At 32.8% G+C, this 14,550-nt stretch overlaps 1 protein-coding gene across 1 annotated transcript in view; it reads left to right on the plus strand.

Annotated features, from left to right (window-relative positions):
* The first annotated feature begins 11,916 nt into the window (after positions 1 to 11,916).
* The window catches only part of LOC129959018 (uncharacterized), a 28,800-nt gene continuing 26,166 nt past the window's right edge, over positions 11,917 to 14,550 (plus strand). Inside the window, exons 1-2 of the mRNA XM_056071788.1 lie at positions 11,917 to 11,975; positions 12,451 to 12,514. Coding sequence (XP_055927763.1) covers positions 11,924 to 11,975; positions 12,451 to 12,514 — 116 coding nt within the window. The 5' untranslated portion in view covers positions 11,917 to 11,923. The remainder of the gene's footprint in view (positions 11,976 to 12,450; positions 12,515 to 14,550) is intronic.

The following is a 14,550-nucleotide window of genomic DNA, read 5'->3' on the forward strand; positions in this document are numbered from 1 at the left end:
ATAGAAAGAATGGCAAATCAAATAAGTTCAAAATCAATTTTTACATAATATGAATTCTTAAAAACCGGTTTTCTTAATTTAAAAATCGGTTTTCGAATGCCACAAATTTACTTTAAAAAACCGGTTTTGTAAAACCGAGTTTGAAAACCGTCAAACCCCATCTCCAACACAGATAAAGCAAAAATGTGGAATTTAAAAGCAAATACGTCCAAACAATAGTAATAGACGACCCTAATAATGTTCCAAAACTACTCGAAATATTGTGAAATTTAACTAACAATATCATGGGTCGCAATAAACTACGTATTGCTTAATAACTCTCTTAGTTTATTAAGCAATAAACTACGAGAGGTGCTCGTAGAGCTACTACGAGGGATGCTCACTAAATTACAAAAAATGTGCTTGACGGTCTAAAATTGCATACATATGAACTAAACGATAAAAAAAATTCACTATAATCATCAGAGGAATTCTTGCATATTATACTACTAATGAATTCATAGCATAGTTGAACAACGATGGCTTTAGCCCAATCCTCTGCCGCCTCTGCGTCATCGAAAAAAGAATACCAATCTACCACTTTTCTTAGGGTATTTTCGGGAAGGACACAAGTCTGAAGAAATTTATCATCTGCAGACGTCGATCGTATGCGTATTTCAGTATAGGCCCTCTGAAGAAAAAAAACTCCAGGACAATGTTATAAAATGTCAAGAATTTTTCCAACATAGTGCTCTCTGCCACCGTAATCTTAGATGTATGAAATGTGCAGGAAACCACAAACCCAAAGATTGTCCAAACCAAAGGACTCACCACCAAAGTGCGATGGTAATCACAACTACGAAGGTAATCATACAGCAAGCAACTCCGGGTACTCCCAAAATGCTATGAATAAGAAAGCTTTCCCGTCTGCTCCGGATAATCCATGGACTGACCCTGCTACTTTAGAAAAAATAAACTCCATATATTTCTCCTCGAGAAAAACTATCTAGAAGTTACAATCCAGCAGTATAATTCCTTCCACGTCCTGTTCAACTTACAGCTAATACTGCCCTCCAAATCAAGGGGCATGTTTTAAACAGCTGTCTTCCATGATGTCTGCAATAATGAACTCCTCCATCCGAATGGCAAATTTATCAATTGCAAAACGAGCAACATTCAATAGCTTGCGTAATAATCATCTTAACCTCAATAGCTGGAATGCTTGCGGCATCAACCACAAAACTAAACAATTAAAACATTTTTTGGAAAATTTGAGACCAGGTATTTTTGCTCTCACAGAAACTCACTTAAATCAGGGTGATAAGCTTTAAATCCCTAATTTCTGTCTATAGAACCGATAGACAGTAATTAGGATAGAACCGATAGACAGAATAGATTAATACCCACAGATCATTCTATAGATCATTATCCTACATCCATTACCGCCTCTACTTTTGAAAACACAAGCATCATGATACATCTTCCAAAAAGCAAGCCAATCACGATTTCAAGTATTTATAGACCTCAACATGGTAGTATTTCTATCCAAGAATCGGGCAAAATTTTTTATTCGATTAGTAAATATATTGCAATTGGAGACTTTAATGCAAAACATAGAACTTGGAATTCTGACAGACAGATTAGCAATGGAAAAATAATCTATAAGTGCATCTGTGATAATAGTCCAAACTTGTTAGCGCTACCTGAGTTAATGGTCTTCCCCAATAACGTCCCTAGCCCTAGCGGACTGGACTTCGGAATCCTCAAATTTCTCTTCTGGGGATGCCGATTCTATTAACGATTTTAACAGTAATCACAATCCGGTTTCCTTTGAAACTGATATTAATGCTAATATACCAGCAATAACAAAAATCCATGAAATACAATAATCGATTTCATTGCTAAAATTGACGAAAATATTGCAAAGTTCATCAACTCCATTTTATCAGAGATGAATCTAGGCTTCAAGTCTAAACTTCTAAATAGACATCTCGGGAAACTTCCTCCAACATCCTCGAAAAAATTACTCGGAAATAAGTATAGAAAAAGGTGGCATATTACTTCTGATCCTAGGTTCAAACACAGTCTCGGATTACAAATGAAATTAAGAGATTTCAACAATTTCGATCAAGATTCTTGATAAGAATAGTATTTCAGTCTAAACCCCGAGGACAGCTCTATCTACTAAGCAAACCGGATGTTCACAAAAACGTTTATTTAATTACCACTCATTCTATAATCTTATGGGTTTAAAGTATATTCCCTCGGATGAAGCTAATGCATTTAAACACTCTTCAGAAAATGACAATAAACAAATCCTTAGTCCCTTTTAAAGTTGAAAAATATCTAAGCAGTCCTCATCATCCAGGGAAAATTAAACTGACGACTCCTCAAGAAGTTATTGCAGTCATGACGAAAATAAGTCCCAAAATAACTATAGCGCTGAATTGCATTCCTCGGCGTTCTGTGGGGCGATGTTTGGCCAATGATTGGCCGACAATCTAGAGCTGCTTGGAATTTTACAAAAAGATTTTCAAACTCCAAAACTGTGATTTCATTAAGGTACTTCCAAGAAATTTTCTATTCAACTGAAAACTTATGAAAATTCTACAATCAAGGCCCCTGAGGGACTCACCTACTATAGGCGAGTACGGGTGTCCCAATCCCGAAGTACCCAGGGATATCCTTTTACCCAAGGGGTTTACCAACTTTGGTAAGTACGGGTGTCGCACCCCCGTGTTACCCTAGCGATCCATCTCTTATTTTTATTTTCTAATTTCCATTTTTATGAGTTGAATTGATATTTCCTTACAATATGAGTTGGTGTTTTGGTTTCGATTTTGGTTATAAACTAAACTCATGTGTTGGCCGTGCATGGCGATGCGTTAGGGGCAAAATGGAATCCTGGGGTCCCTTGCGTTCCCTTTGGCCCATGTTGCTCCGTAAGTCAGGCAGCAGGAATGAGCCCGTTCATGTCAGTTGGTTGTGAAGCGTTTTCTTTGGGAACGAGAAACCACTGCTTGAGGGTTAGGCCTGCAGTCTCTGTAGGTCTATATCCCGGTACTAACCCTAGGGTAAGTACCGAGGCTGGAGAAAATCAGAGCCGGCGACTACCTTCCCTTGTTGGGCTGCATGGTGGGTGGGGGCGTACCGGAATGAACATTACTTAAAAATTATGGGTTCCCGCAATATTAGTCCGGAAGGAGACATGCGTCCGTCAGCCTCTCCTGTAAAGGAGTATCATGAGAATGTTAATTTTTTCATAGTTAAAAGGAAAGACGGATATTCAGATGCCGTATCAGCAATTTTGATTCAGAAAGCAATAAAAGGGAATTTTGGCGAAATTAACTCGTTAAAAAAGTGTAAAAACGGCAATCTTCTGGTTGAAGTCTCATCCCAAGAACAGGCCATATCTATCGTGAACTTGAAAAACATTGGTAACTATGAGAGCAATTGTTGCTACACATTCTATACTTAACCAATCGAAAGGTGTAATCTCAGAATCAGAACTACAAAATGACAGAGGATGACATACTTGATGAATTGAAGAGTCAAAATGTTACCGAAGTAAAAAGAATCAAAATAAAGATGGGAAACTCAATCCAACAAAACATTTCATTCTTACCTTTCATCTACCAACAATACCTAAATCTGTAAAAATAGAAAAATCCGGCCCTATATTCCAAATCCTTTACGCTGCTTCAAATACCAAAGGTCTGGACATACAATTCAAGCATGTCGTGGTATTCAAATATGTGCGCGATGTTCCGAGACTGGCCATGAGAGTCAATCATGCTCAACTGTCCCTTCCTGTATAAACTGTAAAAATGACCATCCAGCGTATTTAAATCTTGCCCTCGTTGGAAACAGGAAAAAGAAATCAAAACAATCAAAACCAAACAAAACCTTTTTTATAGAAGCCCGAGCATTTGTAATGGATCGAACTCCTAGAATTGGTATCTTCTACACTACTGCAGTGAAAAGAGGGATGATTTCAGCATCCACTGAACCACCAGGAAACTCATTAACAAGACCATTCTCCCTAATCCATTAAATCTAAATTTGTAAATGGAAGTCCCAAAAGCACATATACAATAGGTAGTAATAACAAAGTCAATCAAGCCGTTTGAAATTAAGCCACAAACGAATAGCATCATCTTCTAACAGTTTAAACAAAATTACTTCATCACGCATACTAACTGCCAAAGCTGATAAAAAAGGTACCGGCAAAATAAACTTTAGAAAGAAACGAAAGTTATGAGGAAAACTAGAATACAATTTCAGAAGAAAAAGCTAAACGGTAAAATAAGACTCAATAAAAGAGCGCACAATATCAAAGCAAGAATTATTAAAACAAACGAAATACGATGGAGACCATGATGAAAGATATGATATTAAGATTCATCCATCTGAAGATGATGCAATGTCGATAGGCGGGGAAGAAAATTTAACTTAAAGCAAAAACACGGCAAATAATATTCTTTGTTGGAATTGCCAAAGTTTCCGTTCTCATTAAAGATTTAAAAAATAATTTAAACAAATACCAGCCCATTTGCCTTGGTTTACAAGAAACTTTTCTTACACCAGACCGGTCCACTAAAATCAAATATTATAATATAGTTAGAAGAGATTACACACAGGGTTCTAGAGCGGCGGGTGATATGGCTCTTTTAAATTCCCAAGCCCTCCCGTGTATAGAAATATTTTTTAAATACCCCTATCCAAGCAGTGGCAATTCAGCTTCATATAGTTTCCTTACAAACAATTTGTTCTATTTACTTGCCCCCGAACGATAACATAGCGCCAAATGAACTTAATAATTTAATAAATCAACTCCCTCAACCTTTTATCCTAATGGGAGAATTTAATGGACACAACCCGTTTTGGGGAAGTACAGATTTTAATTTAAAAAGGCAGCAGGTTGAAGCTTTGATGGAAGACCGTGATTTCTGTTTATTGAATTATAAAACTTGCACATATTTTCATATATCAAACCGCACATTCCATACTTTAAACCTAGTTCTATGCTCTCCACCTTTAGCAATTAAGTGGGTTTTTAATGTTTCGGGTGACCTCTATAATAGTGATCACTTTCACATTATTTTATCATATGAAGATAATGATATCGTTTATCCTGAAAAACCAAGAAAATACATTTTTGATAAAGCAAACTGGGCTCTCTTTTCACAAATCGCTATTATTACACAAGGTATGTTGAATATGGAAAATATTGACGATTTTATCCTAATCATTACGGAAAAAAATTTAGCAGCAGCTGATACGGCAATCTTAAAGTCATCTGGGAAGATACCAAAACTTTGGAAGCCATGGAGGAATGACGACCTCAAAATTGCAGAGAAGAAACAAGCCAAAGCCTGGAATAGGTTTCGACGTTATCCTACTACGGACAATTTTATCGTTTTTAAACAAGCTAAAGCATATGCTAGATTAATCGGACGTAGACGTCAGAGAAATACGTAGATGGCATTTGTTAATTCTATAAAGGGACGGAATAGCTACAAGCTATTATGGGACAAAGTCAGAAATATGTCTGGCCTTTTTAAAAATGAATTTCCTTTGATATTTTTAAATTCAAATGGACAACTTATTACAGACATTAAGGCAATAGCTAACACATTGGGTGAGGCATTTTCCAAAGTGTCTAGTGAAGCAGCTTACCCACAGCATTTTATATTTTACAAATTAAATGAAGAAAGAATTTATTTAGATTTTAATACAAACTAACAATGAATATAATTCTGACTTCAGTTTTATCTAACTAAAAAGAGCATTGCAAAAATCTCGAGCTGGTCCTGATAATATTCATTTTTGTATGATCAACAATCTTAATGAACAATCTTTACAAAATATCCTGCAACTATTTAATAGAATCTGGCACAAAAACTGTTTTCCTAATTCGTGAAGAAAATCAATAATAATTCGGATTGCTAAACCAGGGAAAGATACCAAAGATCCAAACAATTACCGGCCCATAGCTCTTACTTGTTGTTTGTGCAAAATTTTGGAGAGAAAGGTAAATGCTCGATTAATATATATTCTAGAAAGAAAGCATTGGTTATCTCCTTTTCAGCGGTTTCCGTCGAGGAAGGAGCACTTTGGACAACATTTTACAATTAGAAACATCAATCAGAGAGGTTTTTGTAGGCAAGAAACATTTAGTTTCGTTAATGTTGATATGGAAAATGCTTCCGATGGAACTTGGAGATATGGTATATTGCGGGACATATATAGAATCGGCCTAAATGGGAGTTTACCCTTTTTTATCGAAATTTTATCCTAATTTAAGAACGAGAAATTTTCAAGTTCGATCTGGCAATATTCTTTCGGCCAGTTTCCATCAAGACGAAGGTGTTCCTCAGAGAAGCGTCCTGAGTGTAATTATATTTATCATAAAAATCAATATTGCCGCATTGAAAAGAGGCAGTGGACTCTCCATGGCCGAATGGTCATGGCACTGGTCTCTTAATCAAGAGATCGTAAGGTGGAATCCCGCTAGAGACAATGCGATTACCAGTCTGTGTAAATATTTAATTCCTTGATTTTATTTTCCTTTATTTCATGTTCCAGAAGATTCTGGACATTTCTTTAGTTTACCAGACAAGTGTTCTGGACTTTTCTTACAGTCTCCAGAAAAGTATTCTGGAACTTTCCCTGCTAGTATAAAAGCAGAAGATCTGTCAGTCACTGTGTTCTGAGTTCAGAGTTGAGTTAATAAATTGGTTTGTCTCTACGTCTTGTATGTGTGTCATTGAGTTCCATACTAAAGTACCTCCGTGACAATATTATAAAAAATCTTCCGGCAGGCGTTAATGGCTCATTGTATGTTGACGACTTCCAGATACATTGTTCAAGTGAAGACATGGGTTTCATAAGGGAAAAGCTACAAGAAGCGATTAATAACATTTGTGAATGGGGAAAAATTAATGGCTTCCCTATCTCTTCTCAAAAATCTGCTGCAATTCATTTTTGTAGAAGACGAGGATTGCACCCAGATCCGAAACTTAATTAAATAACCAACTAATTCCCATTGTTTCTGAAATAAAGATTTAGGTATAGTTCTTGATTCAAAACCTATATTTAAACCACACATTGATTATCTGAGAAGGAAATGTACGCTTTCCATGAATATAATGTAAATACTCTCGAACTTATCGTACGGGGCAGAAAGCGGCTGCTTACTCAAGATCTATAGAGCATTAATACGTTCAAAACTTGATTATGTTAGTGCTATTTATGCATCTCCCTCGAAATCTACGTTACGACCACTTGATACTATACATAATCAGTCTTCGATTGTCAATAGGTACATTTAGAATTTCCCCAGTTGTGAGTTTGTATGTTGTTTGCAACAAGCCTCCTTTAGAACATTGACGGAACAAGTTAGCACTTTATTTGTTTTTAAAAATAAAAAGTGATGATTTTCATCCATTACATTATAAAGTCATAAATCCTATATATAGTTCATTATTCGCATTGAGATCATCATTCATTCCCACTTTTGGTTTCAGGATCGGGTAAATTCTCAGAGATCTAGGAATAGAAGACTTCCCAGTCCTTAATATATCGGACGAAATTCTTCCTTGGAAAAATACAATTATAAATTTTATTGATGGGTTTGAAAAATGACGTAAGCCGACAACATTAAATTTGGTTTATCAGTCCTTGTTAAACGCTCACAGACAACTATTTTCTAATTAAGAAGCTGTTTTTACAGATGGATTCATAGGTGGTAACAATGTGGGTGCAGCTGTAATGCTAAGGCATGAGATGTTCCAGAAAGATTGCACAGATTTTGCTCCGTTTTTACATCTGAAATTTACGCTATATACAGGGCTTTGATAAAAATATTAGAAAAGGATTATAAAAGAAATATTTTATACACAGACTCCAAAAGCGCAATCGAAGCTCTCAAAAATGTTTCTCCTTCAAGTCATCCAATAGTGGTGAAATGTGTAGAATATTATCTTAATCTATCAGAGAAATGTATACAGATAATATTTTATTGGATTCCTGGGCACTCAGGAATTCAGGGAAATGAAAGAGTAAATAATTGAAAATTTTGTTCCTTTAAATGATGCTTAGCAAGCTATAAAAAATTAGCTTGAGAAAAAATGGCAAAATGTTTGGGACCAGCAAGATAAAAATAAGCTATACGAAGTTCAGCCCTTCGTAAGATCTACAAAAAATAATAATTTAAGCCGAAGACAATCAATTTATTAAATCGTTTTAAAATCGGACACACCAGACTAACACACAAACATCTTCTCAATTCAGAACCAGCTCTTATATGCTCCACCTGTCATTGTCTTTTAACCATTGATCATATTTTGGTGCAATGCCCTAGTTTTAGTACATTTAGATGAAACCATTTTGGTAAAAATAATATTGAAGTAAAAGACTTGCTGGGAGATTATTCAAACCCAAATTGGTTTTTACACGACATTGGAATAGATTTGGAATTGATAAGCTCCTTTGAGTTTGTTCTTAATTTTTTTTGTGTGTGTGTGTGTGTGTCTTGGAACAGTGTATATCAAGATTAGACATGCGTTTGGCGCAGAATGGCCAAATATGGCTTTTGCGCCACTAAAATAAACCAAATCCACAATGAAGGAAGAAATTATGCCCACTGCAATGGAAAATATGCCTTTCCTTAATCTACTGCTAACTGGATTTGCCACTTAAACCTCCATAGCTTCTTCCAAAATTTAAATTGCATCTAAAGAATTGCTTCACTTTTCACCTTAACACTTTCAACGCTACCGACGAGATACCTCGTCGTTCAGATATTTCCAATTACAGGTTTCTGTGGGCTAAAATTTCTCTTATGCTAGTTTAGATAGGTTGAGCTTTCTAATACTCAAGAACTTCTTTACTTTTTTTTTTTTTTTCTTTTTGGCATAAGAAATGTCCATCAGCAGGAAGAATTGATATTTGTCTTCTCATGGAGTCTTTATCTAATTCATCCTTAGCGATGAATGAATTAAGCGCTTTTAAGGAATATTTTTTCTACTCAGCTGACGCACCAATGGTACATCACTTCTGTTTTTTCCTCTGCTACAAATTACCTCAAACTGAGCAGAAGTGGCTATGCATTAAGGCTCTTCATGCATTTAATTCAAGCAAGCAATCTCCTTTGTTATGATTTGATTATCAATAGTATATTCAGTCGGAGTCTCCAAGTTGAAAAATACCGTCATCACCATATCAAACACGACTAACCTCTTTGGTCCGCCTCTTATTCAAATATTAAGGAGTTTGATGAGCGATCTCAGTTCCACAGTCACTAATTTTTAAAAACTGCTACATGTTGAAAATAATATTTCTGATGGGTATTTTCCATATCATTTATTTCAACCAGGAATTGCCTGCCTATTTTTCTATTTATATATACATTGAATAAACTTCTGCCCCCAACTAAATAAGAACAATAGAAAGCCTGACATCGGAAAATTAATATGAACTGAAATGCCATAAAACAGTTTTAATAATCGTTTTAAATTGTAATATTACAAGTAATCATTCATAGATATATTTAAGAAGTTACTATATTGAATACAATTGAGAATTTTGAAGACACATATACTAAATACAATTTCGTTAATTCTATTTAATAATGGAATAATTCTTTCTTATATTAAATATCAATCGTGTAGCATAATTCCTTCTTATATCAAATATCTATCGTGTATATCAAAAATAATGAAATTATTTTTGATACAATTATTTTAGAAACACAGAATACAGTATCATCCTTAGCATTCATGTGAATATTTAAGACAAATCATTTCTTTTTTTAAGCAATATTTTCCGAAATATAATACTCGGAATTTTATGCATTTTTTACAAAAATTGATGACTAATTTTCAAATGTCGCTGGATGAAAACTTTAACATTAAAAAAAAATGCATAAAAGAAATGTTTTTCAAAAAAGGCAAAAGAAAATTATGGCAAACAATTTCTCCTTTTAAAGATAATATAAAAATAAATATTATTAACTATAAACAATATTTTTAACTAAAAAAAAGTCAGACTGATTTAAAAATTTACGATCTTTGAAAAGAACAAATTAATCGATAAACGAATCTACAGTGTGGATGATACCGCATACCAACGCTGTATAAAGCTAAGAAAGTATTCGAGCAAAAAGAAAGAAGAAAAATTCTGCGCCTTAAGAGTGTAAATAACTACAAAGTGGTTTTTTGGCTTTCAATGCTGCTGGAATCAAAGCTTTGAAAATTACAAAGATGGGACTCATGAAGATGACTAAAAGTTAAAAAGCTATGTAAACTTTGATTCTCTCATCTTAAATTCATTTAATAACGCTGGCTATATTAATAATTTATTCCTTCAGTAAAATATGCGAATATTAAATTAAATTGGATTAATGTTTATATTTCTTTATAATTTCTAAAGAACAATGTTTTTATCTTAATTTACAAAATTTCACTCCAAAGTCACATCTAAGATATATATTTAATCCGTGAAATTTGCCTCCATAGAGAATAATATGAAATTTTCAGAAAATAATTTAAAAATGATAAACTAGTTGTACCCCCCCCCCCCCCAAAAAAAAATGTACGTTATGCGACATGTAATGATTATACTTATTGGGGATTGAAAAATGGTCAGTGAAAATTCATTTTAACAGGATTTTTATCCGCAAAGTAATGAGACTGCCTGCTGTGCAGCGCTGCAATCGTCAGTAGAGCGCTTCTTGAAGGAAGGATTTGAGATGCGAGTTGCAAGCCAAGGAGGAGAATCGCTGGTTTCTTTCCGAAATTTGGAAACGATTGTTGCGGCGTCGCAATGGTTTTGTTTGTACAGGAACTAAACAAAAGTCAGAAATATTCTAAAATATCCGAATCTTAGTTTTATATAATGTGGCGTTTGGTGGTACGTATTCTTGTAGAAGGCTAAAATCGTTCTTTGATTCATATTGTGAAGAAATATGCTTTTTGGAAATGAGTGGCTTTGCATGCCACCACGTTCGTATAACTGTGACTTTTATTATGTACATTTAGAATCATTATGTACATACACTCACGAGTGTATGGTCGGCGGGTGTTCTGAATAAATATTATTTAATTTACTGGTTGCAGACTGAATTATTTCCAATAACGCCCGGCATCTGGTAGATGCAACTTGAAGAATTTAGATTGGCTTTTGCTATGTTCAAATATTTTACTTTTGGAATTATTATTTTGATTAGATTTATTTTCTGCACATTCTCTTTTTTTATATTTTTCTTTACATTTGTGTACTCTTTCTTTATAGATTTTTAGAATGGATGAGAATGTCGAAAGCTTCGCAATTCCAGAAAAGTCAATAGATAAATTGAGATTCTGTGTTCCAGAAGCCATTATGAAACATTTGGATTGATATTATTCAAGATTGCTTCGGACGACAGTGGGTTTGATTATTATGTGTTTTGAAATTTTCATGAAGTTAAGTCTGATAGAAAAAATAATGCCTTACGCATTGCTTTGTATCACGGATCCTGCAACCAGAAATTCGTTGTTTATATCGACCACTTTTAAAGACTGATAAAGAATCAATCATGAAACGAATAATAAAAAAAATAATAATAACGCTTTTCACGAAGATTCACGAGCAATATAAAAATTACTTTGAAATTTGATCAATCTCCTTACATGATTATGCAAAGCTCTTCAGCTATCAATTCATAAAGATAAAAATTGAATATTGGAAATTAATTACCTTTATAATTACTAAAGGAAAGCTAATAAAAACTTGAAAGTGTTTTAAATTTGTAAGTTTATTTTAACGGAATAAAACCAATTCATATTAACCCCTGCAGATGGAGCTGCTGTTATTAAATGTAAAGAGGGTTGCTGTTAGCGCCATCTAAGCACTTACATTTAGTCACTCAAGATCTTCCGAATCGTCCCCGAAAGAACGAAAAATGGGATATCTTATGAATTCTTATCACTTTCGTAAGCTCTTTCGAAAAGAAGGTGAGAAATTTTTTAATTTCTTATTTGCAGTATGCAAAATTATTACTTTTTATTCACCTTCCATAAAATACTTAAAGTTTATTTAATCTTTTCTATAGAAAAATATGGATTTAATACCAGTTAAAAAAATAGATGAAAAATTTTCATTTCGATTTTGGCTAAAATAACGATATTAAAATGTGCTACAATTTTGTTATTAAATTTCTTTGCTAAAAAAATAATTAAATATTTTCATCTTCCATAAAATGCTAATTGACTAAATATTTATATGTAATAGAAAAAGTGAAGTAATGTGAATTAAAGTTATTAGTTGTGCTTATAGGTAAACTAACTGCAGTAGAACATTTAAAATAGTGTTGTTCAATATCTTTATTTACATACAATGTAAAACATTAGCATTTATAACAAATTTTAACATAATATATATATATTCGGATCTTTCCTGATTTCTTACATTTAAAAAATTTTTTCACAGTGAAAAAACTGGACACAGATCAAGTGGAAATGCCACCAAAGACGAGTAAAAAGGATTCCACCAGGTATTCTTTTGTATTCCCGTTTGTACTGTTATTTTAAATTGATATTTTTCATGTGCAGTAAAGCACCATATATAATTTTCTTCAAGAGATTGATGCAAAATAACATATAAATTAAGACATGGCTGCAATCAAAATTTTAATATTTTTTTGTTTATTATAAAATTAATATTAATAATGTAATTAATTCATCTGAAAGTAATAACTTCAAAGTTTTTTTAGATAGTACTAGCATGTTACTACATAGAAATGAGAGAAATTATTAAACATTAACATATTTATTGTGTAACTTGTTTACAAATTACACATTTCTTTTTTATATGAATTTATGCACATATAGCTACACATTTAATTACAAAAATCTTTACTTGTCTCGAATATGTTGACTGTAAGCAAGTATTCAATACAGTATAATGAATTGAATCAGGTTCATGAGATATTTTGACAAGCTAACAAGCTTGAAGTTTCTCAAAGGAGTCTATCATGTCTTTACAGGGAGGTATTAAAATTTCTTATTCACTTTTCATCATCACTAAAATTAACTCCAAAAAAGTTGTCTTCAATTAATTCTTTGATTGTGAAAAATTCCAAAGTCACGAATTATTTTTTTAATGAAATCCTAGAAATGGTAGAAATAATGGCCGAGACAGAAAAATTTACCAATTTTAGAAAACAAGAAAACTAAAGGCAATCAAACTTTTGCATCCTAATAACAAAGTACTTTTTCCTTCCACTGATTGCAAATGCATCTGCACTGTGAGGAAGCATCATAAATAAGACATGTATAACTGTTTTTACTTTATGTAATTTTAGCATCAACATCCTGTCAAAAATCAAAAAGGCCATAAACCAAAAGGATGCAAATTAGCTCTTTACCCTCACTTGTATTTTTTTTCCCTTTTCTTTTATTGACTTTTTGTTGAGATCCATGTTGTCTGCTTGCCCTGGTGCATGTGAGTGCAATAATTGACACACACACACAAAAAAAAAAACAATAAACTATATGAACGAAATTTCACATTCAAGTTTATCATCAGAATTATACATCTACTCAAGAGCAAATCAAATAGTGATGAATGATCTCACAATTTTGAAGGAGGTACGGGCTCATAGGTTTTTGGAACTTTATTTTCGTGGTATTTTCAGTATTTAATTTTCAGTTTTCATTTATTTTACAGCGATCATGGTCTGATGTTTAATCAAATATAAAAATAAAGTGTTAGTTAAATTTTACTATATTGTTCTAAAAACACTCCCAACTAGTTATCTTTTGAAAGTTTTTTAAGTCTAAAAAAATTAAATATGGTATTTTGATTCTATAATTAAATAGTATTTGAATTATGTTAAAAAGATCTTGTTATTTTGTTCCATCAACAATCTTGGACAAATTGCTTTAAATTTTTATTTGCTTTATATACAAGATAATGAAACTAATTGTTTTGGAAATAATCTGCATTAAAATATTTTGTTATTTTAGTTTGTCAAAATATTTTTCAATTTAAAATGTTAATAAGGGTGTTAAAATAAAGATATACAAACACATGTTTTGGATGTTGGTAAGGGAAAAGTGTCTAAGAGTCATGCTTAATCTGCCCCTGTATCTGCTTGAAATTTTGTATTAAACTTGTCCACTGGTTGAAAGTCTGTTGATCTGGAACACGATAATTCAAACAAAAGCCAGATAAATGAAATTTAATATTTAATCTTCGTATCAAAACTGTAAATCCGTATCAAATTTTGTACTTAATTAATTAACAGAAAGAATGCACACCTTATTCTCTTCACTATATGATAAAGTTCAACATCAAACACACTATACTGTAAAAGTATACAAGTGAGGAAAAGAACTAAAGTATTCCTGTTAGTTTAATTTTATAACATTCTAAATATTGATGGTTGATAAAAAGAACATTTGAAAGTCTGTGGATTGAAATTCAATATAAAATATCAAAATTTAAAAGTTTCAGTTTTAAGTTTTAGGAGAAATAAAAAGAGTAAACAAAAAAATGCTGTTAATCAAAATAATTAATCCAACATTT

The sequence above is a fragment of the Argiope bruennichi genome, chromosome X1, assembly GCF_947563725.1.
Source record: "Argiope bruennichi chromosome X1, qqArgBrue1.1, whole genome shotgun sequence".
Taxonomy (NCBI): Eukaryota; Metazoa; Arthropoda; class Arachnida; order Araneae; family Araneidae; genus Argiope; species Argiope bruennichi.